Below are 26,991 nucleotides of genomic sequence, written 5' to 3' on the forward strand. Positions count from 1 at the left end.
GGGGTGTTTCTCCTGGGCCAGGTTTGTGTGGTCGCCGGGAGGCTTCCCGTGAGGGTGGGGTACTGTTGTATGGCTGGGGGGCCTGGCTGCCTTTTTGTTTCTGTCTTTTGTTTTTCCTTCCAGGTGGCTTGCATTTGGGACTGAGTGGCTGTGTTGCTGAGGTTATCAGGACCTCACCCTGATCACCTGCGGCTCGTCAGGACTCACAGCTGAGGTGCATCTATATGGATTGGAACATGGTGGCATTTAAGACTGGAGTATACAGTGTGTATTTGCCAGAGACTCGACCTTGTGACCAGACGGGTGAGATCGTCGTCTCGGGAGCCATCTCATCATCAGTGGATGCAGAGAACATCCAGGGTTTGATGCACGGTCTGTGAAAGAGGAGGGGGTGAGGTCTCACGCTCGTCAGCACACTTCCTGAGGTACGTTAGATTTTGTGACTAACATTTATACAGTCAGTAAATGTGGTGTCCCTCACACCTTTTTATATTGAGCTGTATGTTAGTCATGTATCGGCTTCCACTGCAGTGGAGTTTTGTGAACTGGATGTTCCATGCCTGCAGGTTGGGAAGCTGATTAGTAATCAAGCCAGGAAGTGTTTGCTGTTTGTACACCTTTAAGTGTTCTCTCTGTGTGTAGAGTGTGGATTCACATAATGGTTCCTTCTTTCACAGACTCGGTTTGTTGCGGCCACCTGGGGGGTGTCGGCGGGGTCCTTGGGTCCGAACAGCTTCTGGCTCCGGACCGTTAGCGCTGCTGGGAGCGCACCACGCCAGACCGCACTTTCTTTTGTTATGTTTTGTATCACTGTTATGTATTAAATTCAGTTAGCCTTTGTACCGTGCTCTGCTTATTTCATACTGGGTCCTTCAAACGCTGGTCGGTTCTCCGAGCTGCGTCCGACACATAACACACAGACTAAAACAGTTAAATGTGGTCTATTAAACATTAGGTCTCTCTCTTCTAAGTCCCTGTTAGTAAATGATATAATAATTGATCAACATATTGATTTATTCTGCCTTACAGAAACCTGGTTACAGCAGGATGAATATGTTAGTTTAAATGAGTCAACACCCCCGAGTCACACTAACTGCCAGAACGCTCGTAGCACGGGCTGAGGCGGAGCATTAGCAGCAATCTTCCATTCCAGCTTATTAATTAATCAAAAACCCAGACAGAGCTTTAATTCATTTGAAAGCTTGACTCTTAGTCTTGTTCATCCAAATTGGAAGTCCCAAAAACCAGTTTTATTTGTTATCTATCATCCTCCTGGTCGTTACTGTGAGTTTCTCTGTGAATTTTCAGACCTTTTGTCTGACTTAGTGCTTAGCTCAGATAAGATAATTATAGTGGGCAAATTTAACATCCACACAGATGCTGAGAATGACAGCCTCAACACTGCATTTAATCTATTATTAGACTCAATTGGCTTTGTTCAAAATGTAAATGAGTCCACCCACCACTTTAATCATATCTTAGATCTTGTTCTGACATGGTATGGAAATTGAAGACTTAACAGTATTCCCTGAAAACTCCCTTTTGTCTGATCATTTCTTAATAACATTTACATTTACTCTGATGGACTACCCAGCAGTGGGGAATAAGTTTCATTACACTAGAAGTCTTTCAGAAAGCGCTGTAACTAGGTTTAAGGATATGATTCCTTCTTTATGTTCTCTAATGCCATATACCAACACAGTGCAGAGTAGCTACCTAAACTCTGTAAGTGAGATAGAGTATCTCGTCAATAGTTTTACATCCTCATTGAAGACAACTTTGGATGCTGTAGCTCCTCTGAAAAAGAGAGCTTTAAATCAGAAGTGCCTGACTCCGTGGTATAACTCACAAACTCGCAGCTTAAAGCAGATAACCCGTAAGTTGGAGAGGAAATGGCATCTCACTAATTCCTTTAACTTTAACTAGTAATGACTTCATGACTTTCTTTGCTAATAAAATTTTAACTATTAGAGAAAAAAATACTCGTAACCATCCCAAAGACGTATCGTTATCTTTGGCTGCTTTCAGTGATGCTGGTTTTTGGTTAGACTCTTTCTCTCAGATTGTTCTGTCTGAGTTATTTTCATTAGTTACTTCATCCAAACCATCAACATGTCTATTAGACCCCATTCCTACCAGGCTGCTCAAGGAAGCCCTACCATTATTTAATGCTTCAATCTTAAATATGATCAATCTATCTTTATTAGTTGGCTATGTACCACAGGCTTTTAAGGTGACAGTAATTAAACCATTACTTAAAAAGCCATCACTTGACCCAGCTATCTTAGCTAATTATAGGCCAATCTCCAACCTTCCTTTTCTCTCAAAAATTCTTGAAAGGGTAGTTGTAAAACAGCTAACTGATCATCTGCAGAGGAATGGTCTATTTGAAGAGTTTCAGTCAGGTTTTAGAATTCATCATAGTACAGAAACAGCATTAGTGAAGGTTACAAATGATCTTATGGCCTCAGACAGTGGACTCATCTCTGTGCTTGTTCTGTTAGACCTCAGTGCTGCTTTTGATACTGTTGACCATAAAATTTTATTATAGAGATTAGAGCATGCCATAGGTATTAAAGGCACTGCGCTGCGGTGGTTTGAATCATATTTATCTAATAGATTACAATTTGTTCATGTAAATGGGGAATCTTCTTCACAGACTAAGGTTAATTATGGAGTTCCACAAGGTTCTGTGCTAGGACCAATTTTATTCACTTTATACATGCTTCCCTTAGGCAGTATTATTAGACAGCATTGCTTAAATTTTCATTGTTACGCAGATGATACCCAGCTTTATCTATCCATGAAGCCAGAGGACACACCAATTAGCTAAACTGCAGGATTGTCTTACAGACATAAAGACATGGATAACCTCTAATTTCCTGCTTTTAAACTCAGATAAAACTGAAGTTATTGTACTTGGCCCCACAAATCTTAGAAACATGGTGTCTAACCAGATCCTTACTCTGGATGGCATTACCCTGACCTCTAGTAATACTGTGAGAAATCTTGGAGTCATTTTTGATCAGGATATGTCATTCAAAGCGCATATTAAACAAATATGTAGGACTGCTTTTTTGCATTTACGCAATATCTCTAAAATTAGAAAGGTCTTGTCTCAGAGTGATGCTGAAAAACTAATTCATGCATTTATTTCCTCTAGGCTGGACTATTGTAATTCATTATTATCAGGTTGTCCTAAAAGCTCCCTGAAAAGCCTTCAGTTAATTCAAAATGCTGCAGCTAGAGTACTAACGGGGACTAGAAGGAGAGAGCATATCTCACCCATATTGACCTCTCTTCATTGGCTTCCTGTTAATTCTAGAATAGAATTTAAAATTCTTCTTCTTACTTATAAGGTTTTGAATAATCAGGTCCCATCTTATCTTAGGGACCTCATAGTACCATATCACCCCAATAGAGCGCTTCGCTCTCAGACTGCAGGCTTACTTGTAGTTCCTAGGGTTTGTAAGAGTAGAATGGGAGGCAGAGCCTTCAGCTTTCAGGCTCCTCTCCTGTGGAACCAGCTCCCAATTCGGATCAGGGAGACAGACACCCTCTCTACTTTTAAGATTAAGCTTAAAACTTTCCTTTTTGCTAAAGCTTATAGTTAGGGCTGGATCAGGTGACCCTGAACCATCCCTTAGTTATGCTGCTATAGACTTAGACTGCTGGGGGGTTCCCATGATGCACTGAGTGTTTCTTTCTCGTTTTGCTCTGTATGCACCACTCTGCATTTAATCATTAGTGATTAATCTCTGCTCCCCTCCACAGCATGTCTTTTTCCTGGTTCTCTCCCTCAGCCCCAACCAGTCCCAGCAGAAGACTGCCCCTCCCTGATCCTGGTTCTGCTGGAGGTTTCTTCCTGTTAAAAGGGAGTTTTTCCTTCCCACTGTCGCCAAGTGCTTGCTCACAGGGGGTCGTTTTGACCGTTGGGGTTTTTACGTAATTATTGTATGGCCTTGCCTTACAATATAAAGCGCCTTGGGGCAACTGTTTGTTGTGATTTGGCGCTATATAAATAAAATTTATTGATTGATTGATTGATTCTCTCAATCCCCCAAAATTTTAAGGATGCTGGGGAGCAATGACCAGCCTGTTTATAGTGCCTTGCCATGGCATAAGTTAGATTCTGAGTACAGATTGCTGTTTTATGTTCAGCTATCCGTAATTTAAGTTGACGTTTTGTTTGGCCAATATATGCCAATCCACAAGGGCATTTTAGAACATATCCTACATGTGTAGTATTACAATTGATAAATGAAGAAATAGAATATTGCTTACCAGTACGAGGATGAGAGAAAAATGAACCATTAGTGGAATTTGAACAATGTGCACAGTTGCCACATCGAAAGAAACCTTTTGGTGGGCTGGAAGGCCAGGCAGTTGAGACGGGAATAATCATATCTGAATGAACAAGTCTATCACGAATATTTCGGGCACGCCTAAACATAAATTTAGGCGGTTGGGATCACTCTTAAGAATGTGCCAATGTTTATAAATTATGTTTTTTATTCTTCCCGCAAATGGAGTATAGCAGGTAGAAAAAAACAATTTAGATGTTGAAGAAGATTTAGATTTTTTCTTAAGTAAAGAGGCACTGTCAGTATTTAGAGCTCTGTCCCATGCTTTACCAATATCAGTTTTACTGTAACCACGTTGTTCAAACTGAGTTGCTAGATGAGCTGCTTTTGACATGAAGTCAGTGATAGAACTGCAGTTTCTTCTGTCTCGCAAAAACTGACCCACTGGTATGTTACAAACTAAATGGGGTGGATAATTACTATCAGCTCTCAATAAAGTATCTCTACAAAGACGTTTACAGTAAATAGATGATTGCAAAAAATTATTAGCATCCTTATAAATAGTGAGATCTAAGGAATCTATGGAATGAGGATTATAGTTCATAGTAAAAGATAAATAATCTGTGGTGAAATTAATATAATTCAAAAATTGATGTAACTCATCATATGTGCCCCTCCAAATTAAGAGGACATCATCAATGTATCCACGCCATAATGATATTTTTGAGTGAAAAGGGTTATTTTCAATACTAAAGATATGTTTCTCTTCCAAAAAACGCATCACTAAACACGCGTATGATGGAGCAAAAGCACTCCCCATAGCAGTCCCCTGTAGCTGTAGATAGTATTTATCTGAGTATTTAAAAAACTATTCGATAAGACAAGATATACTACATATGTAGTATATCTTCTAAAATGCCCTTGTGGATTGGCATATATTGGCCAAACAAAATGTCAACTTAAATTACGGATCGCTGAACATAAAACAGCAATCCCTACTCAGAATCTAACTTATGCCATGGCAAGGCACTATAAACAGGCTGGTCATTGCTCCCCAGCATCCTTAAAATTTTGGGGGATTGAGAGAATCACAGTTCCACCCAGAGGAGGTGATATAATTAAAAAAAATTTATGTAGAGAAGCATTTTGGATTTACACTTTAGGCACCTTGGAACCTTTTGGTTTGAATGAAGAACTAAAATTCACTTGTTTTCTCTAATAACGGTTTTTTTTATTCTGGTTTTAGTTATGTTTGTTTTGGGACAGTGTGTTTCTAATCATGAATTGATTACTAATTGAGTGAGCGTTGTGTTTGACGGATGGTCATGCCCCTTTGGAAGCATTAGGACACCTGTTTCTTATTAGTATTTAAGCTGTACCATCCTAGTCTTTGCAGGATCTGAGGAAGATGTGATTCTCACGTCGAAACGTTAGTCCCTCTGTATATTTTTGTTTTCAGCACCTTATTAAATTTTTCAGCACTTATTTCTGTGTTGCACCAGTTATTTTTTCTCTTTTTTTTCTCTTTTACACATTTAGACAGATTTGTGAACAATATTTGAGAGAAATAGGTCTTTTGATGTAGAAAATGTCTTAGATATTTGAGTCTGAAAACAGTTTCTGCATGTGTGTGTATGTATGTATGGTGTGTGTGTGTGTGTGTGTGTGTGTGTGTGTGTGTGTGTGTGTGTGTGTGTGTGTGTGTGTAACTCTCATATATTGAATTCAGGTGGACCAGCGAATTTTGTCCATTTATAATCGAAATCTGTCTTATGTAGAAAATGGACAAAACTGTTTTTTCTTAGTCCGCTGCAGAGTGGTACCTTAAAATCCTGAAGCCTGATTTATGCTTCTGTAAGTCTGTGGCCATGCATTGACGTTGGCGTGCGCATGACCCTTTTAAAGTTGCCGGTCATGTCTTTATGCAATTTGCCGCAGCAGTGGTGGCTTTTTCTGGATTAACTTGTGTTTACCCCCAAATCGTGAATCTGCTGCAAATCTACTACAAATCATTAATTATTTTGTTTATTTATTTGACAAGTACAGTGCAATCAAACATTGTCCAAAAAAGCCATTAATGAAAATTTACACAAACCATGAATATCCACAAATCATTAATAATTTTGCTGCAAACCGTGAATAAGGTATCCCACAAAACATGAACGCAAGTCTTGCAAAACATAAGTCACAAAATGTGAATATTATTCATGATATTTTTTCAGTTTAAGTAGTTTATGGATTTCAGTTTACAGATCAGTTACGTCAGGAAATCTTGATCGCAGACCCTGTCTCCGCAAAAATAAATATACACTTGTTGGGGGTGGGGTCACTACACCTAGTGAGGCGGGGAGACAAGCCCGAGTAGGCTTTCGCTTCTGGTGTCATGCGCTAACTGTTCCACTGGGAACAGTTGGCGCTTGACACTGGGTTGGGCGTGACCCGGTCCAGGAACAGTGGCAGGTGGGGAGTTTGACGGGGGCAGTACACCTGTCAAACGGCAATAGACGCAGGTGTCGTAAGGCAAACTCAGAGAGGACAGAAATCTGTGGAGCAGGAGATGTCAGAAAAGTTACTTACAAAAAGTTACAGCACCGTCACTTTTTGATCATTCAATGTCAGCTCTTGCTATCATCCTGAAGCACATTTCACCCAGCGTTGGGTTATTCACCCACCCACTATGCGCGTGAGATGAGGGGTAGCACAAAGCCCAGTGGTGTAATGAAAGTGAGAGGGGTAGCACAAAGCCCAGTGGTGTAATGAAAGTGAGAGTTGCACAGAGCAGTCATAATCCCACAGGTGGTAGCTTCACACCATTGACTCCTCAGTCAAGCACATACACCAAATCGTGAAGAAATTCACGTTTTGTGACTTGCGTTTTGGAAGACCTGTGTTCACGTGTCAGGAGATATTTTTTCAGTTTTCACATTTTGCAGTTCAGGGTTTCTGGATAATTTACGATTTACAGCTGATTCACATGTTGAGGGTTAACAGTTTGTCCCTCAACGAGCTCCACTTCTTTGTGCAGTCATCAACCTCCAAACCTATGGTACGTGTCATTTTCCTCTATAAATTGCAGGTCATTTGCGCATCTTTTTCTGACTCCTTGTTGTAAGGTTGGTCATGTTTGTGGACTTTTCTGCCAAATGTATTTGATCCATGATCAAAATGTAATCAGCGAGCGCACTGCAAAAACTTTTAAAATATGAAAGACGTGAAACGAGTGAAAACGTAAAAGTAACAAATCACAGCCCTTGCGGTCTCAGTCATTTAGCAGGTGCACATCAGGCTCCAGGGAGGGTTCTCAGCCAGGCGGTGGGCTCTGATCTAAAGCCTCGGTCCCACCGAATAATAAGCCATGAATAATGAGCCACGCATGCGTGTGTAGTGATTATTCGAAGAATGACCCACGTTTTCATCTATCACGTATCCATTACTAAGGTGCCTCTATGTGCCTCTCTGTACCCCGCATGTGCCACATAGCAGCCTCTAGTGAGCCACGACCAACCGGTCATTAGAGCCTTGAATGGCTTGTATCAACCATGTTAAGCCACGTAGAGTCACATATGAGCCATGCAGTGCCGTGTAGTGTGACAGCGGTGCACGAATGCACATACCTTCACCCCTCCCACACTTGTTTCCTCATGGAGCAGGAGAGAGAGGAAAAAAGCGTCCAGATGACACAGTCTTCAGTGAGTGAAGAAGCGATTTAGAGGTGTTTTCAGCATCTAAGGTTTGGCAGAAAATGATTATAATCCGCTACAAAATAACACGGACCCACAACGGGGCGTAAATGAACGGACAATAGAAGGAGTTAAATTTGAACACTTTACTGTTGTGAATGCCACAACCACACACAGCAGATTATAGAATAAATACAAAGTCAATGGATAAAGGTGTCGTGTGGGCAGGCTCGACGATAGGAAACGTCCGTCTAGAGAAGAACCGGAACCACACAATTTCCTCCGCCACCGAACCCGAAGGATACTGGAGCCGCCAGGTCCCGAGTCCCTCAGGTGGCAACCATCTCTGCGTGTCGGATCTGGTACTGCTGGCAAAGAGCAAAGACAGTCAAGTGTGGGTGTGTGTACACCCAGTAACAACAACGGTGGGAATTCCACCTCCACCTCTAACACACACTCGTGCAGCGTCTGTCTATTCACTTATCTGGTGGAAAGCAGAGCGAAGCAGTCGCGGCCCACGCCGGTCCTCCGGGGAGACAGCTGCAACAGTGTATCTACTGGAATCAATATTGGAATATTCAGGCTGAGAGTATTACCTCCGTAGAAGAATGATATCTCGGCGACGTGGTGGAGGTGTCATCCTGCTTTTATCCGGGGTGAAGTGCAGATGATCGGTGACAGCTGTCATAGTTAATGAGTGACAGCTGTCACCTCGGCTGTTCCTGTGAGGCGGCAGCGCCCTCTCGTGCCTGAAGCCCGCACTTCAGGCAGGGCGCCCTCTGGTGGTGGGCCAGCAGTACCTCCTCTTCTGGCGGCCCACACAACAAATAGTCTCTCAGGTCCTGCCTAGCTGCCAGGTGCAAGGGTAATGGGCTTTTAGCAGCCTTGTAAGCACCACGCACATGCCTCTAAAATCCTCGTTAGTCGTCATAGTAACTCATACACAAACTGTCCCACGCTGTTGTTGCTAAATTTTGAACATCTTGAAATTAGCTCCACACTCAGAGATGAGCCTCGTTAACTGAAGATAATGCCTCTAACAGCCACTCAGAGCCACCATTCTCCCACAATAGTTGAATAAACCCTCTCCTAGCAAAAAAAAAAAAAAAACATGCTGCATGGCTTCATTATTTGGTGGGGCCAGGGTTTAAAGTGGTTTGGTTCGCCACACCAAGGGATATGTGTGAAACCTAACACCATATGTACAGTGCAGGCAACAAGCAGCATTTTGTTAATAATCACCGGCCTTGAATTATGTACGCCCTGCCTCATTTAGATGCCGGGTCTGAGCACAGCTTGAAAAAAATAAATGGCCGGGCTTTTAATCAAGGAAATATAGTAGCCACTTTCATCAAATCGCTGAGTGTCAGTACTGAACTTCATTTCATACCTCTGTTACTGGACATGTCCAGACTGCTTTGTCTGGTACATGCTAGGGTTTTTTTTAATGAAAATGCTTTGTGATCGGATGGAACGTTTTGTCTGATGTGAGCGAAAATCCGTTATACAACATCTGTTATATACGGTGTTCATTGCATGGAAAACCATACAACTTTGAGACTTTTGCTTTTGTCTGGTTAGTGCAAATATCTGGTTTATATGATGACGGCTTAGGTGAGTTTTACTGTAACATGCAGATTAGGTGAATTGGAAACTTTAAATTGACCGTAGGTGTTGTGCAGGTGTGTATGTTTTTTTGTCTGTCTATATGTGGCTTTGTGATAGACTGGCACCCTGTCCAGGGTGTACCCTGCTTCACAGACTGACTGCTGGGATAGGCTCTTTGCATGTGTGGATTACTTGAGTTGTTTACTGACATCTGGGGAAAATTTCATTTTAGTAACACCTTTAAAAATGTATTTTCTGAGAAAACGTTCTGACATGTTCAATACTTATTTTACCTCCTGTGTTTATTTGCAAAAGATACCAACAACTATTTATTACACGTCCTGAAAACTGGTGTTACATGGTTAGCAGTTCTTTCAGAAGTCATTATTTAAATCTTTAAATGTGTTGTTTTAATGCGGAGATATGAAATGGCAGACTTTGACTTTAATATGTCAGACTGTTCCTTTGATATTGTTAAAGTGTGATTAAAGGCAGTTATCAAGTCAATTTATTTTTTATTCATATTTGTTGCTATAATCTATTACTAATGTGTTTGGAGCATTTGGAGCATTTTTCCTTGTGGGCACACACGTGGGCAGTGCTGTAAAAATCTTTGACACTCCAGAATTTTGGTAAGTCATCTCGTATTTTCTCTAATTTTCTTCATCGTGGTTCAGTAAGAAATTTATTTCATAAAGTCAAAATTGTTCTATTTTCTCTCTTTAATTCACTCACTCACTCTCACACGCACACAGACATTCTAAAGTTGAAAAACAGGACCACATTTTATTTTTTTCACATTTATTTAAAAATATTACAATGAACACTCTTGACTTTAAAAGGACTTAGCTTAGTAGTCCGTCCGACCTTCACACAGTAAAATCAGCAGTGCTAAATTAACACTGACAGTGTACATATGGTCCCACTCTGGCCAGAGTAGGACCACATGTACACTGACAGTGTTAATTTAACACAGTCAGTTAGTTTTACACTGGTGATTTTACTGTGTAAACACGGCTAAAAAGAACCACACAACAACACAAAGTCCACCGAAAACATAAAGGATTCTGTTCTTGGACATTTTCTCCTTTTCAAATGAGGCTTCCTGGGCTTCCAGCTCTTTCTGGAAGTGGTTTTCGTGTCTTTCAGTTCCTTCCTCAGACGTGCTCACTCCTCTCTCATCTTGAGTAGCTCATTCTCATGAGCCTTTGAAACGGCTTTTGTTATCAGATCTAAGGGCCAAATAGGGGCCCACATTAGTACAAAAAAAGACATTTGGCCTATGTGCACTCAGAAAAGATCAGGGGGTTGTAGTTGTACTTTCTGTCCTCCTGGACGTTGACATTCTCCGCCTGTGGTCCCTTGTATCCTTCTACTATACCAAGTACCGTTGTTGCTCCATCTCCCACACTGCTGAGGTATTTGTGGGGATTGTTGCTTTTGGCGGCAGTGTTATGAAAAAAAATTACCTCCTGTCTATCGCTCCTCTTAATAAAACTGTATTCATCCTTAAAATTAAACGACTTAATTGTGCCGGAGACCTTGGTGTCTGATTTTAGACTTTGATTTTGTTTTTCTTGCCACATCGTTGATGGAAATCTGCAGCATGAGAAAGCAACTGGAGCCTTCAGTGTGTGTGACAGGTGGCATGACTCGTGATTGGAATGGAACTGATGATGACTAACTTCAGTTTGTGGCCACCAACATGTGTTATGATGTCATTTGAGTTCCACAGCTTTTTACCCTTTCTTTCAAAAAAGTTTCGAAAACTATATCCTTGAAACAGAACCACACATTTATTATTAGTTATGTCTTAATGAGCATCAAAGTTTATGAAACACAAAAAAATGATCTCTTCATTATATACAACTAGAGCTGCGATGATTGCTGAATCTTTTTTTAATACAAATTCTTAGATTTCGGTTTCTTAACTGTTAATATTTTCCAGTTTATTTTAATAGCTGCTTTACTCCTACATATTTGTTAACTGAACATCTTTGGGCTATTGCCAAAACAAGATATTTGAAGGCATCATCTTGGTGTCTAGATAAGTGATCAATATTTTTCACCATTTTTGACATTTTATGGACCCAATAGCTAATCAACTAATCAAGCAGATAATCGTTTGATTAATCAATTATGAATATAATTGTTTGTCGCTGCCCTAATGCAGATGAAGTGTCTTGTCCAAGGACAGAGGGAGGTAGTGCGACCAGGTACATGTGGGTCTTCATTTAGTTATTATGGCCAATGGGTGGGAAATTTTAAGGAATTGGTGCAGAAATTTTGTGAAGGAAAGTGAATATATTACATGTGTAAAAAGGGTTGACTTATGTAATAAACTGTCTTCCCAGCTATGTCTGTAAAGCCGAGTGAGGTTTGAATGTTTCAACTTTTGATAGGTCAAAATAAACCAACCCTCATATAAATTAACTCTACATGTCATACATATATCACACATGAATCTGATTGGCATGCATCCTTTTAGAGGTTAATAGTGATATTTTTGTGAATTTCTTGGTTCAAAATCATTACACAGTTGCTACAAAGGCAGATGAAAAACTATCCAGTGGCTTCACTTTCGTCAGGCAATGAGTGATCCAGCCTTTATAATATGTATCAGTCATATCAACATCCAGACCTCAAAGAGTGGCTGCTCAGTCATGTCCTTGGCTTTTATTTTCTTGTTGTTTTTTGGGCGCCATAAGTATATTCCCTGTGCATCTTGTGTGTGTTGCAGTGTGTTAAAGCAAAGTGTAGATCTCTGAAAAGGTGTTTGTTGCACAGATTGGGCTCAGATAGCTCCTTAACAGCATCATTGAGCTCCTGCTCACTCATTTTAAATAAACTACTCTGCATATTATTAGAAAAGTAACAATCTCACAATAATTTCAAACTGGAATCAAAGTTTAGTATTGTTTTTAATGATAAATAGGCTGAAAATATTAGCTTTGAAAGTAGCAAACAGTTATTTTACTGTGGGTCAATGAATCAATTTTGGACCATCTGGAGTGAATGACTGGAGATGGAAATAAACACAATACTTACAAGAACCTATGACGACCAAAGTTTTGTGAGCGTTGTACACGAATAAGTAAACATGAACTGTTTGTGCCATGATCCCCCCCCCCCCCCCCAAAAAAGACAAATCTGTATTAGTGGGTCAGCAAATATCTATGTCGTAAAAATAAACAACTCTGGCACCCTCTGTTGGTTACGCCTAGCTAATTTAGAGAAGACACTGGCAGTTTGTGATCAAGCATCCTGCTACACTGTCTAACCAATGGAAGCAGGCTTGTATATTTTTTGTCCCACCCACTCTGTGCTATCCCATGTGTGTCATTGGCTCAGGAGACGGACCTGTCAAACACAGCCGTGACAGTGTTTTTAAACATCATAGATCAAAAGACGTTTAGAGGAAATCACCAATCTCTTGACTCCTTTAAATTTTTAATGAATAGAGGGCCAGCAGTTGTAAAGGTCAGAGGCACTAGCAAATGCTCAGACTGAAATTATTCAGGTTTCACTAGGGTGAGCACCCCCAAGCCCCCCAAATTAATGACAATAATGATGTTGACTTTAAATAGCTGACACAGATTTCCAGATAAATTCTGTTGCAGTAGGACAGAGCACAAGCTGGACCTGATGGCTGCCGTTCAGAGTTGGGCCAAGATGTATATATTTTTAACGACAAGGTCCTTCAGCTCGGTCTCCCTCAGGCAGGTAAAGAGTGAATATGTATGCACTTGTTGGTAAATCTCAGCGATGTGCAGCCATTTTGCTGATGCAGAACAGGCAGTCCAGGGGTGAGCTGTCCAAGGTCCTCTGCTCTCACTTCACTTTGCCAATATGATGACATGACATCAGCAGCCAGCCCGTTTTCCTGGACACCCTGCATGCAGGCTTCTATCCATCTCTCTCTCTCTCTCTCTCTCTCTCTCTCTCTCTCTCTCTCTCTTCGCCATTCTCCTCAAGCCCCTCCCTCTCCCCCTACCCACCTGACCCTCCGCAGTCCAATTAGATGCACCGGTGGCAGGCTGTACAGACGCGCTGTGACTACCAAGCACAAACTGCAGTCTCACTCGCCTCCCTCCTTCGCTCTTTCCCACCTCTTGTCTCCGTCTTTCTCTCCGTGTCCTCTCAACCCCATTTCTGCTTTGATTCAGATTATTTCCCATCTCGTCGCTGCTCCTGCTGTGTCTCTGTCCTTCTCACTTCCTCTGCCTCCCTGTTGCTGCTGCTCCTGTACCTTGCTAGTCCAGTCCTTGCTTTCTCCATATCTCTCTCTCTCACTTTGCCTCACCCTGCATCCCATCCTACAAACCCACCCTGCCTCCTCCTCGTGGAGATCTTCAAAGCTGACCAGCACACACTAGCTAACATCACAGCACACGTCTGCGTGGGAAAATCATGTCAGCTGTTCTGGACCTAGACCAGGCTGCATGCTCTGGCAGCGGAACGGTGAGTGTTGGCACCTCATTCCTGCCTGGCTAGGTCTTTACGGCACTCCTCTTGTGCATATGTAGGAGTTGTTGTCTGTTTCCTTAAAAATGGCATGACACCAGCTGTGTTTATTGATTTTTATTATTATTATTATTATTACTTTGGGGTTGAGATAGAATGGTGCAGGTGGCAGGTTTGTGTGTCACTGCACTTATTTGTAACAAAGACTTTGAGATTTTGTGCTATTGAGGCGGAGAGGTGTTAGTTTGGGTTGAATATTTGAAACGTGCACAAGTGTAGAGAAATGTCTTGAGTGTACAGGTAACATCACTGTAGTGTGTATGTTCATGGTGCACCTTTCTTTTGTGTATGTGTACACAGAGATATGTGCTTTAATCTTTTTGACTGTGGATGGTGAATGCTGTGTTTATTATGTTGCCATAGATGTTATGCATGGAGGTCATGCACCCTTGATGCATACATTAAAAGGTGTGTGTGTGAGAGAATGTACGCTAATGTGATGTCTAAGCTGTTGGTGTTTGTGCCCGTAATGCTGTTCTCTGAGAGGACTGCTGCCGGTTCTGGTTGGGTGGGGAAAACAGTTGGGAGGAGGGGAAGCATTGATAAGAGAGGGATAGCAAGAACAGTGTGACATACTGCTTTTTTACCTCACCCCACCCCATCCTGAGATCAAAACCAAGTTCAGTACTCCCTCTGGTTCCTGGTATGCTCTAACATCCTCCTTTTGTAAAGTGCAAATCACTGCTCGGTACTCTGGTTTCACCTTAAGCCCTCTGCACACCTCTTATCCAACCATGAACTACTCGGAGTCTGTCCATGAGAAATTGTAGCATTCTCCTTTCCATTTGTCTGCCTGTTTCCTTTCCTTTGTGTGTGCGTGTATATATATGTATGAAATGACATGGAGAGGTGGAGCTCACGGATCAATACAGCTATTAAAGCAAGCCAAGAGTTGAACGTCTACATAAGGGATCAGCTCCTTCACTCTCGACACCCTTTTCTCCATTACTCTGCATGGTGTTTGTGCCAGGACATTTTTGGTACGTCAAGTTAAATCAAAGTGATAGCATCCTGTGTGTTTTTAAGTACACTCTGTCAGCCATAAAGGGCTGCCCTCTCTACCTCCTCTGCTCCTGCTTGGTTTCACGCTCTATTTCCTCTTATACACTTCCACAATCTCTTCATCTCTTGTATGGTTTATCTCATCATTTCTTTGCTCCCTCTGTTTCCATGAACATTTCCATTCCCTCACTGATCAGCATCACTAGCAGAGCATAGATGCATGTTTTTCCTGGTATATGTAATGTATGCGTGCATGACAGAAGGCAGACATTTGAACAAGTGTGTTTGTGTTTGAGCCACTTCCAGCTAAAGCTTCTCTTTCTGCATTAGATGCCCTTGAGTTTAAAGGCCATTAATTTATACATTTTCATATATACAGTAGTGTTCACAATAATAGTAGTGCTATGTGACTAAAAAGATTAATCCAGGTTTTGAGTATATTTCTTATTGTTACATGGGAAACAAGGTACCCGTAGATTCAGTAGATTCTCACAAATCCAACAAGACCAAGCATTCATGATATGCGCACTCTTAAGGCTATGAAATTGGTTATTAGTAAAAAAAAAAGTAGAAAAGGGGGTGTTCACAATAATAGTAGCATCTGCTGTTGACGCTACAAACTCAAAACTATTATGTTCAAACTGCTTTTTTAGCAATCCTGTGAATCACTAGTCTTTAGTTGTATAACCACAGTTTTTCATAATTTCTTCACATCTGCGAGGCATGGAGTCATCCAACTTGTGGCACCTTTTAGCTGTTATTCCACTCCAAGATTCTTTAACAGCATTCCACAATTCATTCACATTTCTTGGTTTTGCTTCAGAAACAGCTTTTTTGATGTCACCCCACAAGTTTTTTATTGGATTTAGGTCCGGGGATTGGGCAGGCCACTTCAAAACATTAATTTTGTTGGTTTGGAACCAAGATTTTGCTCGTTTACTGGTGTGCTTGGGGTCACTGTCTTGTTGAAACACCCATTTCAAGGGCATGTCCTCTTCAGCATAAGGCAACATGACCTCTTCAAGTATTTTGACATATCCAGACTGATCCATGATACCTGGTATGCGATATATAGGCCCAACACCACAGTAGGAGAAACATGCGCATATCATGATGCTTGCACCACCATGCTTCACTGTCTTCACTCTGAACTGTGGCTTGAATTCAGAGATTGGGGGTCGTCTTACAAACTGTCTGCAGCCCTTGGACCCAAATAGAACAGTTTTACTCTCATCAGTCCACAAAATATTCCTCCATTTCTCTTTAGGCCAGTTGATGTGTTCTTTGGCAAATTCTTCTGCACATGTCTTTTATTTAACAGATGACTTTGCGGGGGATTCTTGCAAATAAATTAGCTTCACACAGGCGTCTTCTAACTGTCACAGCACTTACAGGTAACTCCAGACTGTCTTTGATCGTCCTGGAGCTGATCAATGGGTGAGCCTTTGCCATTCTGGTTATTCGTCTATCCATTTTGATGGTTGTTTTCTATTTTCTTCCACGCGTCTCTGGTTTTTTTGTCCATTTTAAAGCATTGGAGATCATTGTAGATGAACAGCCTATAATTTTTTGCACCTGCGTATAGGTTTTCCCCTCTCCAATCAACTTTTTAATCAAACTACACTGTTCTTCTGAACAATGTCTTGAACGTCCCATTTTCCTCAGGCTTTCAAAGAGAAAAGTATCTTCAACAGGTGCTGGCTTCATCCTTAAATAGGGGACACCTGATTCACACCTGTTTGTTCCACAAAATTGACGAACTCACTGACTGAATGCCACACTACTATTGTTGTGAACACCCCCTTTTCTACTTTTTTACTAATATCCCAATTTCATAGCCTTAAGAGTGTGCATATCATGAATGCTTGGTCTTGTTGGATTTGTGAGAATCTACTGAATCTACTGGTACCTTGTTTCCCATGTAACTGTAAGAGATATACTCAAAACCTGGATTAATCTTTTTAGTCACATAGCACTACTATTATTCTGAACACTACTGTAAGTGTGTGAGATCTCCTCGGAAATATGGAAAACCGTGTTAATTGCTATATTTCGTGTAAAAAAATCAATTTCAGCATAAAATATTTATTTATATAAAAAATATGTTGCTTAGTTTTCAACCTTTCATTATCATGAAGAGAATACAGTCATGGTTTGCTGCGGAACTTTCCGGATTTTAACACCAATAAAAAAGGCTTCTGTGTTTGTTCCTCTGTGTCCTCTCTTTACTCTGTGGGAGGAGGGGGAGGGTGGAGGTGGTGTGTTTGATGCTCACAGCGCACAAGCAAAGAGCAGAGTTTTACAAACATTTTTAAACTTTTCTTTCAACTTTTTTCTGAGTGTCTCTGTGAATGTCCTCACTGTGGTTAAACTAAAAACACAGCTGCAGACCCGTGATACATTAACAACAAACACTAACGCTTTTCTCCTCCAAAATACGTCTAAAATCTCTTTCTGAGGACGACATGACATTTCTGCTCAGAGACAGCAAATCCAGACAAAGAATACTCCTCGATTAAAGGTCCACTTTTGAAGACATTTTTCATACTACTACTTCTTATAATAATAATAATAATAATAATAATTTTAACAATTAAAATGTTTAAATCTATATTAATCTGGGCCTACGTTTTACTACAATTCTGGACTAAGTTTAATTGATGAGCCACATTAAGATACATTTAGTTAATTTACCGTAACTTTTCAGCATAACTAATGTGGGATATGAACCAGTATCTTTTTTTAATGTAATGTCTATGGTCAGCATTACTTGGTCTGTTTGGGGTTATAGCTTTAAAATCAGTTTAGTTAGGATGTGGGAAGCCAAAAAATATTAAAATGATTACAGCTCTTGCGGTTAGTAATCTTATCAAACAAACATGTAGGTTGTGATATCAGTTTGGGACAAAGGCACAGAAAATTGGATGGGATCATGGTGAGAAAACAATCATTAAAAAATCTCCAGAATCCATCCCTGGACATCAAATACCCAAAATATTCTGGGGACCTTGATCAGCCCCCAGATCTCTGCCAATAAATGTCCACTTTCACCAAAAAGGCTTACTTTATACCTTGTCTTGTTCACATAAGTTGTGAAATGTGGTTAATTAAACAGTTTTTTTTCTGTTTAAATCATGCATTCTATTTACCCAAATTTGTATGCTGAAATACAAAGAAAAAAGACCCAAGTTATAAAAATTTTCCAAGGGAGCATGCCCCTGGACCCCGCTAACTTTTTTTTTCCAAATTTGACACCCCTGAATGTAAACAAATCTGAATTCATTCATTAATTTCCTGTTGCTTATCAGAGTCCAAGTCACAGTAGCAGCAGACCAAGCAGCTCTGCTCAAACTTCCTTATCCTCGGCCCAGTCCTTTATCTCTTCCTGGGGGGATCCCAGAGCGTTCCAAAGTCATCTGAGAAATATAATCTCTCCGGTGTATTCTTTGTCTTCCCCGGTGCTATCCCTGGTGATATTCAAGCAAGAGTGTAAGCCGAAATACCCGACAGAGGAATCTCATTTCTACCACTTATATCTGCAACATTGTTCTTTTAGTTGTTACCCACAGTTCTTGACCATAGGTGAGGATAGGAGCGTAAACTGACAGGTAAATTGAGAGTCTAGCATTCTGGTTCAACTCTTTCTTGTCCACAATGGTCTGAAGGACCTCATGCACAGCCCTGCACAAGCTATTGAAAAGGGCTTGTTCACAATCACTTGTGAACAAGACCCTGAGATACTTGAACTCCTCCACTTGGGGTAGTAACCCTCCCCTGATTCAGACAGGAAAATCCACCCTTTTCTGACAGAGGACAATGATCTCAGATTTGGAGGTATAGAACCTCATCCCAGTTGCTCCACAGTCAACCTTAGAACTGCCCAGTGCGTATTGGAGGTCACTGTCTGAAGCCAACACAACACATTATCTACAAAAATGAGAGATGTATTTCTGACACCACTAAACTGGACACTCTCCAATTCCTGACTGCACCTTTAAATCCTGTCCAGGAACCTCATGAACAGGATTGGTGACCAGGGGCAACCTTGTGGAATTCAACACCCATCAGGAACAGGTCTGATGTGATGCCAAGAATGCGGACACGGCTCCTACTTTGGCCATAGTAAGACCGGATTGTGTGTTTCAGTGGTTCAGGCACCCTGAAGTTTGACTATCAGTCTAAGTCTCCTCTGTACTGCATTCCCAGGGAGGCTGAGAAATGGAATTCCTTTATAACTGGAACACACTCTGCAGTCTTTTATTTTTTAAAGATGGGGCGCGCCACCCCAGTTTGCCAATCCACACTTACTGTTCCATACATTGTACAGTTGTGTCAGCCATGACAGACCAACAACATCCAGATTTCAGCATCCTGGGATGAACCTTGTCCACTCCTGGTGACTTGCCAGTGGGGAGTTTTTTGACTACCTCAATGACTTTCCCTAGGGAGATGGCATCAGATCCACCCGGGTCTTCTATCTCTGCCTTGTCTCAGGAGGGTATGTAAGTTAGCTTGAAGAGATCTTCAAAGTATTCTTTCCACCGCCTGATGATATCCCCTAACCAGGTTCGTAGCTCTCTACCCTTGCTGAACACAGCCTGGGCTAATAACTGCACCTTTTCTTGAGTCACCTGATTATTTGCCAGAACCACTTTAAGGCAGACTGAAAGTCATTCTCAATGGCTTCTTCAGATTCCTCCCATACCCGGGTTTTTGCCTCAGCAGACACTGGGGCTGCCATCCTTCTGGTCTGCTGCCACCCGTCTGCTGATTCTTGAGAATTCTGTGCCACCCACGCTTGAAACCCTGATTTGTTGTTGAAATGTGATGTAATTTCAAAATTCAGATGTGTCACAACTTAAGGGTTCACAGACCTTTGAGCACCACTATATTTTCAGCAGCGAGAACGTTGTTCAGTCAATAATACTATGATGATCATAGTTTTCTTACAAGTCAGGACAGATTTATGCTGTGGTGGCAAAGATGGAAGCACGCATTTGAGAAGTGCAGAGGTGTATAATTTACACACTAACAGCTGGGCTCCGCTGCCTTCTATGTACATCCCCTGTGGCAGTTTTGGAATTGGGGACATGATCTTTGTGGTTGGAGGTTTTGATGGGTCCAGCATCATCAACACTGTGGAGTGTGATGATATTAGAGCTGCTCACTGGTCCATGATTTTGGACATGGAGTTCTCCATTAGTGCCCTGAGCTATAGCGTGGTGTATGGAATCCCCATTATGTGGGAGTATGTCACTTTCTATGACCATCCACACGATTATGACATGGAAAAGGACTTGGAAGAGCCTGAGTGATATGGAGGCTCTTCTGCCTTATAACACTTAATCACAGTCAAGCCTTTATTTATTTATTTATTATTTTCAACCTGGCCATCATCATTGTTTTATATCCTGTACAAGGTTGTTAAAAAGTATCAGAACTGAAGCAATAATTTAAAAAATATATGAGTACTTGTCAATACTGATTTTTAAAACAAAAACAACAAAAGAGCAGCTTTGACCGAATGTGTTTTTGTTAATATGTGGCAGAGTTATTAAATTGTCAAGCATCGGATTGACTTTAATTTCCTTGCAGTGTGCTCTGTGCAAATCTCAAGGAAAACACAGGTACCAGTTCAAGAGTCAGAATTAAATGATAGATCGGGGGTTTAAAAAAAAAAGGAAAAAAAGAAGAACCTGATTGGGACATACATACATAAATGTATTAAGACGCCCCCAGGAAATGGCACTAAGAAGAAGCTCAGTGAATTAAGTTTGTGAAAATCTGAACAAATTATTTAACAAAACAGCACACAGGACAACTAAAGAGCTTCATGCTGACCTGGGGGAGGTAATCTAGAGCAGTTATTCCAGTTGTACCATGTCACACATTAAACCAAGAAGGGCTTCATGAGAATCTGTTTGTTTGTCTATGTGTTGCCCTGTAACCGACTACCGCCCTGTCCTGAGTGTACCCTGCCGCACACCCGGTGCCTGCTGGAATAGGCTCCAGCCCCCATGACTGGAGTAAGCTGGTGTAGAAACTGGATGGATGGATCAATGGGCTTCATGAGTAAAAGCCAAGGAGACAATGCCATTGCAAAGAAGGTTCAGACAGATGAAACACACAGCTCTTTGAGAATGCAATGTCGGGTTTATCCATTAACTCCCTTGAGCATGGTGGCCCATCAAATTGGATATATTTTTTTTAAGCCGCCTTAAATATTAAATACGAAATGCTTTACAATTGAATTAAATTTAAAAAGCACTCATCACTCATCTTCAACTACTTTTCTGGGTTCAGGTCGCGGGGGCAACAGCTGCAGCAGGGGACCCCAGACTTCCCTTTCCCATGCCACATTGACCACCTCTGACTGGGGGGATCCCGGGGTGTTCCCAGCCCAGTGTGGAAATATAATCTCTCCACCTAGTCCTGGGTCTTCCCCGGGGTCCCTCCCAGATGGACGTGCCTGGAACACCTCCCTTGGGAGGTGCCCAGGGGGCATCCATACCAGATGCCGGAACCACCTCAGCTGGCTCCTTTCAACGCGAAGGAGCAGCGACTCTACTCCGAGCCTCCCACGGATGACCGAACTTCTCACCCTATCTCAAAGGGAGACACCAGGCACCCTCCTGAGGAAGCCCATTTCGGCCGCTTGTACCCACGATCCAGTTCTTTTGGTCATGACCCAACACTCATGACCATAGGTGACAGTAGGAACGAAGATCGACCAGTAGAACAAGAGCTTCGCCTTTTGGGTCAGCTCCCTTTTCGTCACAACAGTACGGTAGAGCGAGTGCAATTCCGCCCCTGCTGCGCCGATTCTCCGGCCAATCTCATGCTCCATCGTCCCCTCACTCATGAACAACACCCCGAGGTACTTGAACTCCTTCACTTGGGGCAAGGCCGTATTCCCTGCCTGGAGTAGGCAGTCCATTGGTTTCCTGCTGAGAACCATGGCCTCAGATTTAGAGGTGCTGATCCTTATCCTTGCTGCTGCACACTCTGCTGCGAACTGCTCCAGTGAGTCTTGGAGGTCACTGGCCAATGAAAGAATGGGGAGGTCTGTAAGATTTATTGTAGGTACACTTCAACTGTGAGAGACAGAATAAAAAAAAACAAAAAATCCAGAAAATCACATTGTATGATTTTTAAATAATTAATTTGCATTTTATTGCATGAAATTAGTATTTCATCCCCTACCAACCAGCAAGAATTCTTGCTCTCACAGACCTGTTAATTTTTCTGTAAGAAGCCCTCTTATTCTGCACTCTTTACCTGTATTAATTGCACCTGTTTGAACTTGTTACCTGTATAAAAGACACCTGTGCACACACTCGATCACATTCCAACCTATCCACCATGACCAAGACCAAAGAGCTGTCTAAGGACATCAAGAACAAAACTGTAGACCTGCACAAGGCTGGGATTGTTGTGAAAGTGTCGTGACACGGACCCACAACAGGGGGCGTTAATGAACGGACAATGGATAAGCCAAAAAGTAACAATTTAATGTTGTGAATCGCACAACAACGTACAGACAATAACAATATGGTGGACTGTCAATCATACACCAGGTGACGTGTGGGCAGGCTCGACAATAGAAGACGCCTGGAGAGAGAAGAGCTGGATCCCCACACAGCTTCCAACACCAACGGAGCTGAAGAACACCGGAGCCGCCAAGCCCTGCGCCCCAGGTGGCCGCTGTCTTCAGCAGTTAGACCCGGTACTGCTGGCAGAGAACAGAGACAGTCCAGATGAGTGTGAGTTCGCACACTCAGTAATCCCACAGTCTGTATTAAGTAAAGGAGGGAAAACCTCCACCTCCAATCACACACACTCGTGCAGCTCCTGGTCAACCACTTATCTGAGTTGGGGTGTGAGGCGAAGCCGTCGCTGTCACACCAAACGCCAATCCTCCAGATAAGGAAAGAAACTCCAGGAAAACGGCTGCAAATAGAAGTTCAGGTTAAACACACACAGTGTCAGGCAGCAGAGAAATTACCTGAATGGTAGTTGATTTCTCGGCGAGGAGGTGGAGTTGCAGTCCGGTCTTTGTAGTGGTGGTGATGGGTGACAGCTTGTGTTGATTAATGACAGCTGTCACCTCCAGCAAAGCCGACGCCCTCTCGTGCTTGAAGCCCGCACTTCAAGCAGGGCGCCATCTTGTGGTGGTGGGCCAGCAGTACCTCCTCTTCCGCGGCCCACACAACAGGGATGGACTACAGGACAATAGGCAAGCAGTTTGGTGAGAAGACAAAAGCTGTTATGATTATTTATTAGAAAGTGGAAGAAACACAAGATGACTGTCAGTCTCCCTTGGTCTGGGATTCCATGCAAGATCTCACTTTGTGGGTTAAGGATGATTCTGAGAAAGCTCAGAATTACACAGGAGGACATGGTCAATGACCTGTTTCTTCAGGATGTTTTCCGGCTGAGAAAGAGACTGTATTTTGGAGCACACCAGTGGTAGCAGGCAGTTTGGACTGAGTCTGTGTTGTTTCCTTTTGCATACCAACTAATCTTTGCAGCAACACCATGTAATTGAATATGTCGTTCCACTGCTGGACAGAACAGTATTTTCACTGATGTGTGGCTGTGTCCATTACAGATTGCACACTAAAAATTACTGCTGCCTTGTCCTTGAAAATTAACCTTCAACATCTCTGAGGATGTGGTGACACATATCCATCAGCCAGACGCCTGCTGTAGTGGAGAATCCAGGAGGTGGCATGACCCAGTATACAGGCACAGTCTCTGTTTCTGTAAGCCATAAGCAGTGTGTCCTCTGCCCACACTCACAATCTTTATTATTGCTGACCAGTGGGCCTATAGACCAGACAAGTGCTGGGCCCCACCCACTCCTCTCTCTCCTCCCTCTCTGTGCACAACATACATTAAATGTAAGCCATGGTGACCTACAGTTGTGTGTTTATTTTTGTGTGTGATGTTCACTGTTCCTGTGACTGTGAGGGAAATTTTTTAAAGGCATCTGAAAATGACTTTGTCGCCTCTTGTACTCTTGTGAATCTTGGTTGTGATTCTTTGATGGCCTGTGCTTGTTTTTGCGGTTGTTTTGTAAGTAATTCCCCACCTTATCCTTCATCACATCACAGAGCTTCTACCCTTTGGCCATCTACTGTTGTTGTGGTTTTAAACCATACACTGAAGGACGCACAGTGTGGAGCTTTCTTTGTGCTTCTCAAAGAAAGTGGTGGAGAGAATGAAGCAGCTGTGAGCTCAGAATTTTAATGTGCTTTCTGAAAGGAAATGCAGAAAAAGCGAGTGAATGTGGGATTTTTGCGCAGTCATACTTGTGAAAGCAATGTGAGCTTCAGACCCTTGGCTGAAGGGACTGTTTAATGGATGAAAAGACTGTTTCCAAGACACCACATTCACTACTTGATTTGTTCTCTGGCACGGCAAATGTATGGTGGAGACGAGAGGTGCAGTACACTTCATGGTTTTAATTTATTTATGGGTTGGATATGGCATTAATTGCCCAATTTACTTAAATTACTCTAAGGTTGTTACTGCAACAGGGATTAGTCATCATGAGGGGAACCTCATTCTGCACAGTTGCTACTTTTAAAATAAAAATTAGTTACTAAGTATGCCTAAAATTTGAATTAATATTCCAACCTTTGTCCAGGACTGTGGCAGCCAATAACAATATCAGACTTAGTGGTTAGCACTGTTGCCTCACAGCAAGAAGGTCATGGGATGTATTCCCACTTGGGGCCTTTCTGTGTGGAGTTTGCGTGGGTATTTGGGTTCGCTCCAGGTGCTCCGGCTTCCTCCCACATCCAAAGACATGCAGGTTAGGTGGATTAGAAACTTTAATATGACTGTAGGCGTGTGTGTGGTCATGAATGTGTTTGTCTGTCGATAATAAGGTGCTCCACTGTAGCTGCCGGTATTGGCGAGCTGATCGTAGTCGCACAATGAAGGTATTTGGAGTAAATTAGGGGCTGAAGCTTTGGAGAAACGAACTATGCGGCCATCAAGATGGCAACATTGAAAACTGTAACAAAGAGTAAGAAGTAGTGGAAGATGAGTGTCTCCTGCACCTGGATGAGATGTTCCCATACAGAGGCTGGAAAGGAGCGTGCAAACTTGCAGCTTTCCATGTAAACTTTGTGTGCCTGCAGTGATTTTGACTTAGAAGAATTCAGCCTCCAATCTGAAAAGAAAACACATTATGGTAAGAAGACTTACAGATATATTTATTTTATTTTATTTTTTTATTTTTATTATGTTAAAAGTTATTAGCTTGGCTAGGTCTATATAAAGCCAACAAATGTCATCTGTTAGCCTTTTGTTTAAGTAGAAAGGAGCTAGCTAACATGCATGTAATCACATGGGTGCATAATCTGTATTAAGAAATACTGTCGCAAAATATTAGGACAGCCACTTAGTTCAATCAGTAACATCAGTCATTTAACCCACACCGAGCTGCCAGGATGGCAGCCATGTCAGCTGACATTCAACGTTGCCATGAGTTTGCCTGTGTCACTTAAATCTACAGTTAACACACAGAATTAAAACAAAAAAAAAATTTAGCTGCTGTCATCTTAACATTGTTAAAACAGACAAAATTCCTGTTTTATGTGGATTTGTTTAGAACACAAATTGCCTGAGTTCAATCAATTCATAAACTTCATCAATAAGATAAAAATGTTTTGTTAAAAGTAGCTGTTTTCTGCATGGATGTCCAGTGTGATTCAGTGGTTATTATTTCATTAAATGTCAACTGTTAAAAAGTATGTAGAACTCCCTAATATTTGAAAAAAGTACTATGTACTTCAACATAAACACTTTTTAACACCAGTGCGTTTACTTGTGACTGAATATTATTTCAGCAATGTAGCAGTACTTGTACTTAACCCTCTGGAGTCCATGGTATAATTGGGCGTTTTTGACTACTTTTGGATAACCGCCATAATTTACCTTAAAAAACTGTTTACTTTGCCTTGTTTGGTGTCATTTTGTTCAGCTTCACCTGTGGGACTTAACAGTTTTTCTTTCATTCTGACATATTGTGTTAACACAGTGAACCTAAATTCACACCAAAACATAAAATCTGAATAGAAAAAAGTTTTGTTTTTTACTGTGAAACCACAAACATGTTTAACAAACCATTTTTACAACTTAGAATGCAAATATAAATTGTAAACTTAAAAAAAAAACGTATGTACAAATATAGCAAGTAACAAAGTTATATACATCTATTTACATTAAAAAACAGGAAATGCTTCAAGCGTTTTTTTTTTGTTGTTGTTGTTGTTTTGGTACAACTATTTACATGCAATAAGATGCCACACAAATTATATTTGTGCCACTCAGAAAAACAATTCCTGTCCAAAACAACACCTCTCATGTCACAGACCTAATTGCAATGTGAACACTATCTGTGAATAAAAAGTTTCTGATCAGATATGCCACTACCGGCCTGTAGGCTACGTTTATTTTTAAAATGTGTTGCATCATGCAACAAGAAGCAAAGTGAAGTTAATCTGCATATTACTTATTCACAATGTTCTAGCCATCAGACGCTAATGACCTAATTAAATTACTCTTGTTGTACAAAATGCAAAATATATGTATATTGCTTCTTGTCACCAATGAACAGGTGATCATATGTGAGATAAATGTGCAATGTAATTAAACATTTGAAAACTCAGTGCATTATTTATTTACAGCACACTTACCTTAGATTTTGATTGCTAACCTGCTGTTGCTGTTCTTGTTGTCTCATACTGTTCAAACAGTTGTGCCGAAGTTATATTCTATTATTATTATTATTATTATTGTTGTTGTTGTTGTTCCAGAATGTGTCTGTCACTTTAAGAGAATGATTTCTTACATTCACA

The 26,991-nt window shown here is 41.4% G+C and overlaps 1 protein-coding gene across 3 annotated transcripts in view; it reads left to right on the top strand.

The window, feature by feature from the left end:
• ndrg3a (ndrg family member 3a) overlaps nt 1-26,991 on the top strand; it is a 144,810-nt gene that overhangs the window by 84,759 nt on the left and 33,060 nt on the right. The window contains exon 1 of one of the 3 annotated variants that reach the window (XM_034167261.1): nt 13,636-14,053. The exons of the other annotated variants lie outside the window; for them this stretch is intronic. Coding sequence (XP_034023152.1) covers nt 14,003-14,053 — 51 coding nt within the window. The 5' untranslated portion in view covers nt 13,636-14,002. Of the gene's footprint in view, nt 1-13,635; nt 14,054-26,991 lie in introns of those variants that run through there. 3 annotated transcript variants of the gene reach the window in all.

This window comes from Thalassophryne amazonica, chromosome 3 (genome assembly GCF_902500255.1).
Source record: "Thalassophryne amazonica chromosome 3, fThaAma1.1, whole genome shotgun sequence".
Taxonomy (NCBI): Eukaryota; Metazoa; Chordata; class Actinopteri; order Batrachoidiformes; family Batrachoididae; genus Thalassophryne; species Thalassophryne amazonica.